Source organism: Vombatus ursinus, unplaced genomic scaffold, assembly GCF_900497805.2.
Source record: "Vombatus ursinus unplaced genomic scaffold, bare-nosed wombat genome assembly UNPS02014794.1, whole genome shotgun sequence".
NCBI lineage: Eukaryota > Metazoa > Chordata > Mammalia > Diprotodontia > Vombatidae > Vombatus > Vombatus ursinus.
The window spans coordinates 20,296,726-20,312,014 of NW_020954572.1; the positions used below are offsets into that span (position 1 = coordinate 20,296,726).

The window sequence follows — 15,289 nt, forward strand, 5'->3', positions numbered from 1 at the left end:
GCAAAGCCGCCAGTCCGTAACAAAGGAGCCGTGTTTTATTGACTGGTTCGACAAGAATACAAACGGACACGTTAAAAAGGACCCCAGCCCCGCAGGGAAGCACAGGGAAGGGGGCAGAGCGAGGCCTGGGGCCGAAGTATAAAAGTTATAAATAAGGAGTGTTCAAAATGGCAATGGACAAGGGGCAGTGCCAGACTTCGGGCATGCAGAGGCGCCCGGCTCATCGCGGGCCGAGGGCGGTAGAGGCTGAGGCCTTTACTTAGTAAAGTGATTAGTCCCTCCTCCTGGGAGCGGGGAAACGCGAGGGGCAATGGGGGCCTCCACCGAGCACGGGGAGGCCCCGTGGAAAGGCAAAGGGTAACGCGAGGTTCGCGGTCTGGATTAAACTGCAGCATTGGACCCTGGCTGGCTTGGTCTGGGAGGCTGGAGTGAGGCTTCGGCGGACAGGGGCGGGTTTGGAGTGGATTTCGGAAATGCGCCCCTGAGCTCCGGTGCGTGGCAAGCCTTCCCAGGTTTCTGGTCTCACTGATGTGTACCACACATGCCACAGGGCCTTCCTAAGGGTGGCTCATGCGGATGTCAGTGCTCAGGATGGTGCGGTGGGGAGAAGGGAAGAGCTTGTGGGAACGTGGAAGTGAGAAGATGCAGGAATAATCAAGCACAGCTAAGCCCCAAATTGTCCCCAAGTCTTCTGCTTCGGTTGACCAGGATTGCAAGGCCTTTTGTTGACACGGGGAAGCACCCTCTACACAGAAGCACCCTTCTCTACAAGGAGCCCGCAGCAGAGGTCCCAGAGACAAACTCTCATAACCCTCAGTTCTTATATGAAACCTACTAGGTCCTACTTTTACATGCCCACCCTTCTACTAATCTCTCTCCTCCACTCATAACTGTCCTTTCTAATACTCAGCCCCCTACCCTACACTACTGTTTCTAACCTCTCCCCTGAACCTGTTCCACTTACTTCCTTCCCAAAATGTCTCTGAGCCATTGGCTAGATTGATAGCTACCTGAGCCTCTGTCCTCTCAACATCACAATACACTAAGAACCCAGTGTGATGGCTACACAATACTGTTCTAAAGAAGGCCTGCTTTCCAGACTATATGGCTTTAAGTGAGATCTCCTGTTGTCCTATGGCAGCCAGGGAGCCCATCCTGTGGCTAGAGTAACAATTACTTTGTCAAATCTGCCACACAGAGCTCTGAGCCCACACCCTTTCAGGTGCCACATTAAGTTTCATCAGAGAAAATGGGGAAGATTGTGTTGAGAATCAGTGCAGGGGGCAAAGCCAAGGACTGCAAGGGCAGTCGCCACAGTTGGAAGAATGAGTGGGGAGGAAAGGGGATCATAGTCTGAGGTTCCTGCTTCTGAAATCCTTGGAGGATGGACAGTTGTGATGGGGCTAGCACCTTAGAACTGCCCTTCAAAGGCAGATGGGAAGCTCCAGCCCTCATCCCTACAGACTTTGACCAAGCACCTAAGTTATCAGAAAAAATGCTTGGCTTCTACAGTCTAGAATTCAGGAATAATATAAAGAAGGGAAAGTGGGATTGGGGGTGGAACAGAAGAACGAGGAGACCAGAACTCCATGGTACACCCAGCCTGAAAACCTTACTGACCTGCAGTAATAACGCCTCATAGAGTTGGCCCCACATACTCTGGGGGATAGGGAGAAGAACACTTCTTCCTTGGAGGGGAATGTAGACAATGTTGGGGGAAGGGCCCTTTGAAAGGGGACAAATTAAAGGGAAGGAGGTATCCCTGACCCGACCATTCTTGTTCCCTAATGGTTGAGTACCATAGATAATAAGATCCAGAGGATTTTGCATTTCTGCACTGCAGGGGAACAATGGTGACAGTGCCAGCCATTGGGACCTTCTATTCATGCATTGGAGAAGCCTAGCTAAGTTTCAGGGCACGGGGGACGGAGGCAGGACTTCCTGCCATTGGTGAGGTGGGGCACTAAGTGCCTTTACCCCACTGAATACCCTGTATTTGCTTCAGCCCAGGGAGCTGATCCCTGCAGTGTTTCAAATGGCTTCAAAGAAAGGAGGGTCTAGGACCCCCTCCCCAGTTCCCCCGAACCCAATGGGATGAACTGCTTCCCAACTCCCCACAGCTTCCATGCAGCGGCAAGAAAACTTTGGGCAGTCTTCAGATCTGCTCCAGATACAAGCATCCGGAGGCACTGTGGAGGCAGACGTCAGGAGTGGGACAATGTCAGGAAAATAAATTAATAAATAGGTCCAGGGAGCACTGAGGAAAATATGGGAAAGCTGGGTCCCCCACTTTCCATCTGAAGGTTGCCCAGAGGGTAGACCCTTCAGGTTTCAAGAGTCTTGACACAGGTCCATGGGGAAGAAGGTGAAGGGGGGACAACACCCCTTTGAACAGGTGCTCTGGGGCTCAGAGCCTCCGTTCCATGCGTCGTTCCACAGCCCGGAGCAGCAGCTCTGAGTACTGCTCCAGCAGTGCCTGAGTCTGCTCAGCTCCCACAGCACTGGGGCTCCCATTCGGGCTGGCTGTCACCACACCGGCCAGGGCCTCCAGTTCCTGCCGCACCAAAGAGAAGCTATCACTGAGCAATCGAGCAATTTGACTTTGCTCAGCTGAAGGTGTTCTCGTGCTGGCCACCTGCAAGAGGAACAACCAAGAATTAAGTAATCCAGGTCACTGGGAGTATATTGCTTCCAGTGGAGAAAGATGGGGTGGTGTGGAGAAAGATGACTCCCAGGCTACAAAAGGGAACCCATGCACCTCTTCCCTAGGTTTTTCTGTAGCTGGATGAGATGTCTAAGCTAGATAAGCTTTTCTTAGAATCTGAAGGCAGTCCTGTCACTACCACAACCACACCTGGCCAATAAGGGTGGAACCCCCTCACGTCTGCTGAACAGGGGTACATGTATACAGATCCTGTTCCTTCTTCAGTGGTTTACAGCAAAGCCAGAATCTTTAAAGAAAACAAAAAGCTTTACTAAGAAACAAGGAAGAGTGAACTAATGGAAATGAACCCAATGGAAAAACAGAAATGGATGGATTTACAGGATGAGGTTCAGATTTCTTAGCTTAACTAAAGTCCAACCACAGACTGACTTCCCCACCACAGATTATAAAAAAAAAACAGCCTGGGTTTCTTTTCGTTGTCTCATTCCTATATAGGTTGAAAGACTAGGAAATTTGGGCCATATAAGTATGCAGGAAACATGTTGGAAAATATGGTTTAGGATTAAGAAATGAAAGAGATCAAAAACTTGTGGACTACTTAGAAGCCTCTTGCTGATAAACCATGAATTTTTTTTTTGATCATGAATTCTTCAAGCAAAGAGAACAAATCAACAAGTGTTTACTAAATACCTACTATGATCATTCCTTGGGAAATGACTAAACAAATTATGGTGGTAATGAAATATCACTGTGTTCTAAGAAATGAGGCACATGATGAATAGAGATATGAACTGATGCAAAGTCAAGTCAGTAGAACCAAGAAAATAATACACATGATGACCACAACAAAGTAAATATAAAGAACAGAACACTTGAAACTGAATGCTGTTTGAAAATGAATGCTGTGAAATTATAATGCACAAACATGGTCCCAAAGAAGAGATATCAGAAGACACCTGCTCCTACTCCTTTGAAGGAATGGAAAGTCCATGAGCTGGGAATAATGCAAGTTCCTCATTATGCTACTGTGCAACTATCAGATGTTTCTGTTGTGTTGGTTAGTTTTTCTTAACTTTTTTCCTTTTTTTTTTTATACTTTAAAGGGAATATAGTGAGAAACACAAGTGATATAAAAAGCAATATATCAACAAAAATATATTTTAAAAATCTTCTAATTTTTGCAAGGCAGTGCTAAGGGGGAGATACAAAAACAAAAGCAGAACAGCCTCTGCCCTTAAGAAGCTTACATTCCAATGGAAGAGACAACATATACACATACAAGTATTTATAGAATATATACAAGGGTAAGTTTGAGGAGGGAGGGCACTAGTACCTGGGGAGGACATCAGAAAAGGCTGAATGCAGAAAATGGCATTTAAGCTGAGTTTTGAAGGAAACCAGGGATTCCAAAAAGCAGAGGTAGGGAGGGAGTACATTTTAGGCATGGAAGACAGGCCAGTATGAAGTCCTAAAAGAGATGGAATGTCCTGTGTGAGGAAAAGCAAATAAGCCAGTATGGGAGTAATCTCTAAGAAAACTGGAAAAGTAAAAAGTAGCCAATATGTGAGGATCTTTACTCTCTCTTGGTTCTCTTCCTACCCATCTGACTGCTCCTCAGTCTCCTTTGCTGGGTCCTTCTCCAGATCATGCCCTCCAACCATAGGTGTCCCTCAGGGTTCTGCCCTGGGCCCTCTTCTCCCTCTATACTACTTCACTTGCTGGCCTCATTAGCTTCCATGGATTTAATTATCATCTTTGCTGATTCTCAAACCTACCTATTCTGTCCTAACCTTTCTGCTTACCTTCAATCTCAAATCTCCAAATGCCTTTCAGATTTTCTTGAACTAGATGTGCAGTAGACATCTTAAACTCAATATGACCAAAACTCGTTATCTTTTCCCCTAGACCCTCCCTTCCTCCTACCTTCCTTTGAGAGCAACACCATCCTCCCAGTGCTCCAGGTTCACAACCTAGGAGTCATCCTGGACTCCTCTCTATCTCTCACAGTCCACCCCAGAACCCCACCAATATCCAAACTGTTGCCAAGGCCTGTCAATTTCACCTCTGCAGCATCTGTTGAATGTGTCCCCCCTTCTTTTCCTCTGACATTGCCACCCATCTAGTGCAGGCTCTTATCCCCTCATACCTGGACTATTGCAATACTATATTTCACCGCATAATCGTCACATATTTTATGCCAAAATTGGGGAGGGTGGGACCATTATGTGAAGCTTGTTTTTTTTTTTAATTGTGCTGGTATTACTTAAAAATCATTTATTACTAAGCTGTCTTTGGTGCAAGATTAGGATTCAATACTCATGAATAAACATTAAAAACGAATACTGACAATGCCCAGGTGCTGAAAATTCTAGGTTTGTGGTTCACATACAATCTAGTGACTCTTTATTCCTGGCTGTGCCATGAACAAGACCCTCCATCTCTTGGCTCTGAACATTTTCTCTGGCTGTCTCCCAATCCTAGAATGCTCTCCTTTCTCATCTCTGCCTCTTCACTTCCCTGGCTTCCTTTGAGTCCCAACTAAAATCTCATCTTCTATAGGAAGGCTTTCCAAAGCCCTCTTGATTCTAATGCCTTCCCTCTGTTAATTACTTCCTATTTATGTAGCCTGTTTATGCACACATTTGTTTGCATGTTGTCTCCCTCATTAGACTGTGAGCTCCTTGATGGCAGCGAGGACCTTTTGCCTCTTTGTGTATCCCTAGCACTTAGCACAATGCCAAGTGCATAGTAAGCTTAAATGTTTACTGACTGACCAAATGAAATACCAGACAAAGAGGTTTATGTTTGATTCTGAAAAAAATAGGGAGCCACTGGAGTTTATAAGGGGGCAAAACCTATGCTTCAGGAAAGTCCCTTTGGTTGCTATGTGGAGGATAAATGATTCCTATTAAAATAATCTTATTAGATCTGGTTGGTCTTTTCTAGCCTGAAAAGCAACATGGCATCATGAAAAGAGTGCTGGCTTTGGAGTCAGTAGCCCTAAGACAGAATTCCAATTCTGCCACTCACTAACTCTGCTACCTCTGACAAGTTGCTTATCACTTCTAGGCCTCCATTTCTTCACCTGTAAAAGGAAGGCATTAAACTACCTACATTTTAACTATATACCACTAAATATGTTTTGAACCCTAAAGCCTGAGCTGAGAAGTTTCTGTGAAGTCAACAGGTGGCATTTCTAGTACATGCACACAGTGCTACCAGGAATGATGCTACAGGCTTTACCTGTTCATATTTGAGTGACAGCAACATCTGCTAATTAGTTTGAATTAATTAACAGAAATTCAGGCCAAAGAAAAAAATACTGCAAGTAACCAGAAAGAAACTAGCAATCATAAGGGACTAAACAGAGTTAAACTGTTTACAGGCTCGTATGGGGAGATGATACGTATATCACCTGAGCGTTGTATCATCATCAGGACTCATCCTGTCTATGAACAGAGGGCCTGGAAATGATTCTGTTATGATATGATGATCTTAAAAGAAAAATGGAAAGGGTGGGGAAGAGGAATACACTGGGAGAGAGAAACAGAAAAGGAAGAATAGGAGAAATTACCTCGCATAACTGAGGTGGTGTGTGTGTGTGTGTGTGTGTGTGTGTGTGTGCGCGCGCGCGCAAGCAGACATCAATGTAACAAGGAGGAAGAAGTAGAGGAGCAGGGATTAGACTAAACTTGAACCTCATTCTCATCTGAACTGGTCAAAGGGGGAAGAATACACGAATGCACACACACACACACACACACACACACACACACACACACAGAAATGGGTACCAAAATACATTTCACCTAACAGGGAAACAGGAAGGAAAAGGTTCATTCAGAGAAAAGGGGGAATGAAAGGGAGGGAATTCTAAAGACGGGATTAATCAGAAACAAAACAAACTCTTCAAGAGGGGATGGGAAACAAAGAGAAGGACAAGTATAAAAGAAAGATGGAAGATGGAAAGAAATAAAAGATGGAAGGAAATCATTAGCAATCAAATCTATGAATGAATGGAATGAACTGACCCATAAAATGGAAGATACCAGAATCGATTAGCATCCAACAAATGTTGTTTACAAGAAACATATCTGAAACTGAAAGATACATACAGAGCAAAAATAAAGGGCTGGAGCAGAAACTATTATGCTTCAGCTGAAGTAAAAAAAGGCAGGAATAACAGCAAAAATGGACTTAATTAAGAGATAAACAGGGAAACTACATTTTGTTAAAAGGTACCATAGACAATAATTTAGTATCAATATGAAACCTATGTGCACCAAATGGCAGAGTATTTAAATTCTTAAAGAAAAAAAGTTAAATGAGTTAAAAGAGGAAATAGTAAAACTATAATAGTGGGGGAACCTCAATTTAACCTTTTCAGACTTTGATGAATTTAATCAAGAAATAAAAACAAACGAAGGACCTGAAGAGATGTTTAGAAAAGTTAGATATGATAGTTCTCTGGAAAATACTGGATGGGAACAGAAAGGAATACAGTTATAGTAATAAGACAAGAAAAAGAAATGGAAGAAATAAGCATAAGCAAAGGGGAAGAAAAATTATCTTTTATATTTTTGCAGATGATATGATGTTTTATTTAAAGAGCCCTAGAGAGTCAACTAAAAGAACTAATTGAAACAATTAACAACTTTGCAGGATATAAATTAAATCTACACAAATATGCATTTCTGTAATATTGCCAACAAAATCTAAGATGAAGAGATAGAAAAAAAATTTCATTCAAAATAACTACAGATAATATAAAATATTTGGCAATCTACCTAACAAGACATACACAAGAACTTTACAAACACAATTATAAAACCCTCTTTACACAAAGGGAAAGGGCTAAATAACTGGAGAAATGTTAATTGCTTGTGGGTGGGCTGGGCCAATATAATAAAAATAATAATACTATATAAATTAATTTATTCAATGCTATGCCAATCAAACTACCCATATTATTTTACAGACCTAGAAAAAAAATAACAAAATTTATTTGGAGGAAGAAAACGTCAAGAATATAAAGAAAATTAATGAAAAAAAAAAAAGTGGGAAGGAAGATGGCATAATAGTACCAGATCTTGAACTATACTACAAAGCTATAATCATAAAAACACTTTTGTATTAGGTAAGAAATAGGTTAATCAGTGAAACAGATTAGGTATGTAATACTCAGAAGCAATGTTTGATAGTGTATGATAAACCCAAAAATCTCAGCTATTGGGGCAAGAATTATTTGACAAAAACTGTTGGAAAAACTGGAAAGTAGTCTGGCAGAATTAGGCATAGACCAGTATCTCACACTGTATATAAAACAAGCTCCAAAAGGGTAAATGACTTAGACATAAAGGGTAGCATCATACACAAATTAAAGGAGCATGGAGGAAGCTACCTATCAGATCTATGGATAAGAGAAGAATTCATGACCAAAGAAGAGACAGAGAGATTCACAGCAGGTAAAAATGGACACTAACTAATTATATGTACTTTAAAAGTTTTTACACAAAGTCAGTGCTGCTAAAATTAGAAAAGCAGGAAAGTGGGGGGGTGGGGGTGGGATAGAATCTTTGCATCAAGATTCTCTGATAAAGGACTCATTTCTAAGTTACATAGGAAACTGAGACAAACAAGAATAACAGCCACTCTCCCTGTTGATAAATGGTCAAAGTATATGAATATGCAGTTTTCAGAGGAAGAACTCTAGGCTATCAATAGTCACATTAAAAAAACACACACTAAATCACTAATAATTAGAGAAATGCACATTAAAACAACTCTGAGGTACTACCTCACACTTATCAGATTGGCAAAGCTGACCAAAAAAATAAAAAGGATAATTACAAATGCACTGGAGAGGCTGTGGGAAAACAGGTACATTAACATACTGTTAGTAGAGCTGTGAAATGCTCCAGTCATTCTGGAAAGCAATTTGGAACTATGCCCGAAAAGCTATTAAACTGTGCACATCCTTTGACCCTGTGATTCTGCTACTAGGCCTATAACACAAAGAGATTAAAAAGAGGAAAAGAACCCTTTATTTATTTTATTTAATATTTATAGAAGCTCTTTCTGTAGAGGCAAAAAATGGGAAACTAAGAGGGTTCCATCAATGGGGAATGGTTAAATAAGTTATGGTATATGAATGTAATGGGTACTATTGTGTTGTAAGAAATTTTGAAGGGGAAGGTTTAAGAGAAACCTAGTATGAACTGATGCAGAGTGAAATGAGCAGAACCAGGAGAAAAACTGATACAATAACAACAATATTATATGAACAACTTTAGACTTAGAACTCTGATCAACAGAATGAACAACCACAATTCCATGGGACTCATGATAAAACGTATTACCTACCACCAGAAAAGAAAAATGATGGAATCGGAGTGAAGATGGGAGGTATCCTTTATTTCTATTTTTTGGAAGGGGGAGAGGGGGCAGGGGAGAACATGGCAAATGCAGGAATTTGTTTTGCTTGAGTCTACGTATTTGTAACAGGTTTTATTTTTCTTGCTTTCTCCCTGGGGGAGGGGAAGAAGGAGAGATTTTGAAACTGAAAATTAAATTAAGAAACAAAACAATAAATGCTTGTTAACTGAAAAAAACTAAAAATTTTTTAAAAATTAATTAATTAATTAATGTGCTTTGTATTTAACTGTGTGTATAGTGAAACAGAACCCTGGATTTAGAGACAGCCTATGTTAAAAAAACCTATCGCTTTTTTTTGGTGAGGTAATCAGGATAAAGTGACTTGTCCAGGGTCATACAGCTAGTGAGTGTCAAGTGTCTGAGGCCGAATTTGAACTCAGGTCCTCCTGACTCCAAGGTTGGAGCTCTATCCACTGTGGCACCTAGATGTCCCTCCTGTCACTGATTTTTGAGCTACTTGTGTGACCTTGGGCAAATACATCTCAGTTTTCTCATCTGTAAAATAAGAGAGTTGGAACAGATGGCCTTGAAGACCTCTTCCAGCTCTATGGTGATGATCTTATGAACATTTGCTATGTGTTATATCAAGACCTCCAAGCTGACCCATGAATAAATTGAAGGGTCCCACTATTTAACTGTTTCAAATCCACTTATTTCATTATCTAACCTATACCTCTCTATCTTGTCTAAAAGATTAGTATGAGAGATTTTATCAAATGTTTTGCAGAAATTCAGAAATACAGAATCAGAATAAGAACCACAGAATTTTCAAGTTGGAAAGATCCATTGGTTATTTAGTTCAATCCATATCTAAAAAAGAATCCTTCCTATAACATACTGAACAAACAGTCATTCAGCCTTTATTTGAAGATTTCTTTTTTTTTTTTTTTTTTAAGTGAGGCAATTGGGGTTAAGTGACTTGCCCAGAGCCACACAGCTAGAAAGTAGTATGCGTTTGAGGCCGGATTTGAATTTCAGGTCCTCCTGACTCCAGGGCCGGTGCTCTATCCACTGTGCTACCTAGCTGCCCCTGTTTGAAGATTTCTAATGAAAGGGAATTCATTACTTCCTAAGGCTCGCTGGCCAATCCACTTTTGAAAAATTCTTAATTGTTTAGTTCTACGTAGGAAGTCTGTCCTTACATCAAGCCTAAATTCACCTCTACTCTCTCACTTTCTCCCCCCCACTACTTTTGTTCTCTACATGTATACAATCATACACATTAATAGCTAGCATTCTTTACAGGATCCTTTCCTTAGTTCAAGTCAACATTTTTATAAGTGACTTGAAGGCAGAGATGGCATGGTTACCAAATTTGCGGATGACACAATCCAAAAAAGATCTCAAGAAGATTATAAATTTACAGTTAGAAGAGGCCTTGGAAATACAGTCTAATCCCTTTATTTTTTTTTAAACTGTAGCGTACAGTAAAATATCAAAATGAAATACATTAGCACAACTAATCTGTAGGATGTGAGCCAGTATTTCGTCCAAGAGTCCATTCAGGCATTCTTTAACCAGTTTATCGACTTGCCCCCAAGCTCAGAAGCTCTCCATAGGTAGAGTTCAGAAACGAGCATCCCAAACGCTGGATTTGGCAAACATCCCTAAAGCTTCCCCCATCAGAATCCAAGCATTTCCTCACTGGCTTTCCCACTCACGGGAAATTCACAGAGGTAAATGTGTATCTAATTTGTAATAGTTTTAAGGGCCAGTGAACAAATAGTGACTAAGCATTGGCTTCTGAGAAAGGAAGACCTGGGTTCAAAGCTTGCAGCAGATACATCTTGGTTGTGTCATCCAGGGCAGGTCACTTATTGTAATACTCAAAGCCAAGTGGCATCAACTTCAAAGAGAAATGGATACCAGCTGGCCATGTACTGAGACAGAAAACCACAAACGAACATTATTTATGCTGCAATGTATTTCTATTTATTTTGTACAACATTTCCGTATTACATTTTCATCTGGTTTGGGCTGCACTGGGGCTGTAGGCTTTGAGTTTGCCACATCTGCTCTAAGACCGTCTGTTGCAGAGAGGATGCTGATCTGCACCAGTGTGTGCACATATACAAAGTAGATTACACACACGCGTACGTATATAAATATATATACAGAGAGTTCTCGTTTAAGATAAATGGATCGCTCTGCGGACTCCCCTCTCTCTTCGGGGCCGCCTCCTCTCCCATGTGGCTTCAGTGGAATGGAGGACCCCTAGGCCACAGCTGCACTGGTGCTGCTGGCCCCACTGCACTGAGCAGAAGCAGGAGCCCTAGCTGGTGCCTGCCCCTTGACTCTGTATCACGTGAATTTACATAAAACAATAACTGTCTGTACATATGTATACATAACATGTGTGTGTATATATGTATGTGTGTTATGCATATATTTTACATATTTATATGTTTGTTGTAGACACACAGGAGAGAGACTAGTTACACTGTCCAAAAGGGATAAAGCTAAGATTGCATGACCTGTTCTTCATTCTAACTGCTATTACTGGAGAAATACATTTGTCAGTTGAAAGTTAACACCTCTTTAGTGGAGGATGCTGTGATACTTCCCATCTCACCACCCAACAGCTAAACAAATATATATACATATATACATAGATGTGTGTGTGTGTGAGAGACAGAGAGACAGAGAGAGAGAGAGAGAGGGACAGGCATGACAGTCTGAGTACCATCCCAACTGTGGGATATGTTTACATCCCAGACAAGAATTCAGGGGGGGTACTAGGGACTGTATTGTTTCTTTATCCTGGTATCATTCCCCAGAGCTCAGCATAATGCTTTATCCACAGAAGGCTCTCAGTAACTTGTTTTGTTGCAGATCAAGAGAGGACTTGAAAAACAAAAGATAACAAGTTATCTGCAGAATGACCCCGATAAACCCAACAGCCAAATGAAACTTCAGTAACATTCCTCTGATTTGGTTCAACAAACACTGACTCAGTAACATCCCCTAAGGCCCTCAGTAGGGTACAGACACAGACAAGTCAACACAAAGTAACTCTGAAAAGACCTTGTGTAAGAGGTGGTGGTATCTGAGTGAAGCCCTAAAGGAAGGGGGTGGGGTGGGGGTGGGGGTGGGGGGTGAAAGAGGTGGAAGTGAGGACCTAGAACATTCCAGTCATGAGAGGAATTGTGTACAAAGGCTGAGGTGGGAGATGGCATGATGTACAGGAAAAGTAAGCAAAGGAACACAGAGCAGATGAGGGGGTGTGATAAGGTATAAACAGCTGGGAAAGGCAGATTGTGAAGGTCTTTAAATACCAAACAGAGGAATTTGTATCTTATCCTAGAGGCAATAAGGAGCCACGAAGCTGCGGGAGCAGGGGAGTTTTAAGGTCACATATGTGCTTTGAGAAGATTTTGGCAGCTGTGTGGAGGCTGTAATTGTGAGAAGAAAAAGACTGGAGACACCATGTTAGAGGTGATGAGGACCTGAACTTAGATGGCAGCAGAGTAAATGGAGAGAAAGGAATGGACCAGAGAAAAATTGGGAAGGCAGAAAAAACCTGATTGGATATAGAGGGGTAAGATGGTTAAGAGTCAAGGATAATTCCCAAAACTGCAAACCAGGGTGCTGGGGAAAAATCAGGGATAGGATTGAGGGTATAATTAGAGGGAGGAATTGGTCTTGGCAAGGAGAGTGGCCACCACTTCAAGAGAAGCTGGAGCAAAAGTGGAGAGAATAGAGAAGTTTCTGAAGGGGACTGGAGCTATTCATATGTAGATTTAGATGACATTAATGATGTCATTGAACTTGGTAGCATTTACCACCTGTGGAAGGGGGCATCTCAAATGCAAAGAATGTACATGACCTCCGTGTAATGGACTGTGTAGCCAGAAGAAAACCAAAATGGCAATAGAAACTTGTCCCACTGCATCAAAGTGCACAAACTCATAACCACATTAGCTACTCAGAAAACGGCTACCCTCTAGAGCTAGAGATAATGTGTCCTAGGCAATGAGAAAATGGGTCACAGAGTACAACTTCAGGAAGATAGTGAAACTCTAGGAAAAAAAAGAGAATGAGAAGGGTGGCAGCACCTGTCCAGTGGCAGCATGGGAATCTCAAACGAGATAAAATCAGAAGCAGAAGAAAAGCTATAGGAAGCCAATGAAGGCCCTAGAAAAAACAGAATCTGAACGATTCAGGAAACATGGAAGTCAGATTGACATGAACTTTCCCCTTTTCTGCCAAAGCTAAGCATTCTAGTGGAAGAAACTATCAAAACACCCACGCCTGATCAATGATAGAAAAGACTTTAGGCCAGGGGTGGGGAACCTGAAGTCACATGTGGCCCGAGGATGCTTTAGGCAAATTTTGTATTTCTGTGAGAAGTTTCTTTGGACCACTTTTACTCCATTTGGGTTTAAAAGTTTAAAAAAAAATAGGATTTGTTTTCATTTGTTTTTCTTATTTCAGCATTCAAAAGTCTCCACGCTACTCCCTTCCCAGAAGGCAATGTGTGTTTCTTTTCCAGGATGGATGCTAGGCTAAGCTACTAGCTTAGCACGGCTGATAGGTCAGATGTATGGCATATATTCAAATTCACACTATTTGAAGTTATAATTATGCAAAATAGGGTAATTGGATTCAACCTAGCAGACCTATGCAGTGCAAATTTGAGTATCATGACCATTTTAGGGATTTATTATTCACACTAATTGAGGCATGCTGTAACTCAAGCTGTGCCCAACTTCCACTCCACAGTTGCCCTGGGCCCCCTGGATCCTGCCCTGATCCTTGGCTCCATGGGTGAGGAAATTAGTACCCAACTTGATCTCTTAAGACTCCTGTCTTTCCAGACAATTCAAATATCTTTTTCAACTTTAACCAGGACGTCCTTATTGCCTGTCTCACTCCTCTGTCCTGTTCCATCTTTCTGAAGTGCAATTACTAACCAGTTGTTAAGACCCATAATATACATCACTGCCAAAAGGAAGAGAAGTGTAACCGCTCCCTCCGGTGTCACTCACCAAACGGTATAGCTGAACGGCTTGGTGCACGCTGTTCCGAAGCTCTGCCACAAGGCGCTCACACTGTTCCATGCTCACCATCATCACCAGCTCTGGGAGGGACAGATGCTGCTGAGTGAATCCCTATAAACTTTCCCTATAGGCCTCCCACCCAAAGGAACCCCAAAGCTGAGAGATTCCAGAGCTGTACCCGTCTTTCTGCCAATCTCAGCTGTCTTCCCAGGCTCATCACCTGGGCCATGGACCCTTTTGGGACTAATCCCCCACTTAAGCCATCCCCATATCTACCCCCACTCCCAGTACAAGAGCTTTATGTGAAAGGGGCCGGTCCCAGAGTTCAGTTGGCACTGAGGTAGACAAGGCAGGCACAGGGAGAACATGGTGTTCAGCAGGAGGATCTCACCATCAAGAGAGTGACTTATGGAACGAGACAGGAGCAGACAGGACGAAACACAGCAGAGGCTGGATGCACAGAAATGGGATGGAGCCCGAGAGTGGCCAACAGAAACAAGAGAAGGGGAAGGGCACAGGAGATGAGAGGTGAGGAACTATGCACACCTGAGTCCTGGCTCAGGGAAGCCCCTGGCCTGGAAGGTTCCATGGGGCTGGGGGTCTTCTCTGGGGATGAGGCCTGCAAGTTCTCAGGACCTCGGGGGAGGCATGTGGCTGGTAGTTCCTGGGCACAGGAGCTTTGGGGCCCAGGCTGAGCCCGGAACTCTGTCCTGGGTGTGAGAATGGTGCCCTCCCCCAGACAGGCCCGCCCCTCAGGTATGGCAGACTTCTTCCCCAGGCCCCCTGGGGAGCCAAGCTGTTGAGCTTCACAGGGGGCCCAGCCTTTTGCCCCAGGGGAGAAAGCAGCCAGGCTGGGCCTGTCAGGCAGTGGCTTGGGAATGTCCAGGACAAGGTGAGCCCGGCTTGGCAGGGCTGGCTTGCTGATGGATGTGATCCTGATGGGGTTGGGGACCTGAGTTTCAGCCCATTCCTCCTGGCCTAGGTTTTCCCCCACAGAGGTGCTACGAGACATCTTAGCCATGGAGCTGGTGGTGGGGTTCAGGTAAGAATGGAGCCGAGTTGCGCGACCATCAGCCTGGGTTAGTGAGCCCAGTCCTTCTTGGATGTCACTCTGCGGTAGGGGTACTGGACCAGGTAAAGGTGGCACATCTAGAGAAACATAACTAAGGTCAAAACGGAGAAAAGCTAC

The 15,289-nt window shown here is 42.9% G+C and overlaps 1 protein-coding gene across 2 annotated transcripts in view; it reads right to left on the reverse strand.

Moving 5' to 3' along the window:
- Positions 1–17: 17 nt before the first annotated feature.
- The window catches only part of MAPKBP1 (mitogen-activated protein kinase binding protein 1), an 86,232-nt gene continuing 70,960 nt past the window's right edge, over positions 18–15,289 (reverse strand). For both annotated transcript variants that reach the window (XM_027869944.1, XM_027869943.1), the window contains exons 29-31: positions 14,647–15,249; positions 14,089–14,180; positions 18–2,635 (exon numbers count right to left, since the gene is read on the reverse strand). In XM_027869944.1, the coding sequence (XP_027725745.1) occupies positions 2,408–2,635; positions 14,089–14,180; positions 14,647–15,249 (923 nt within the window). In that variant the 3' untranslated portion in view covers positions 18–2,407. The remainder of the gene's footprint in view (positions 2,636–14,088; positions 14,181–14,646; positions 15,250–15,289) is intronic.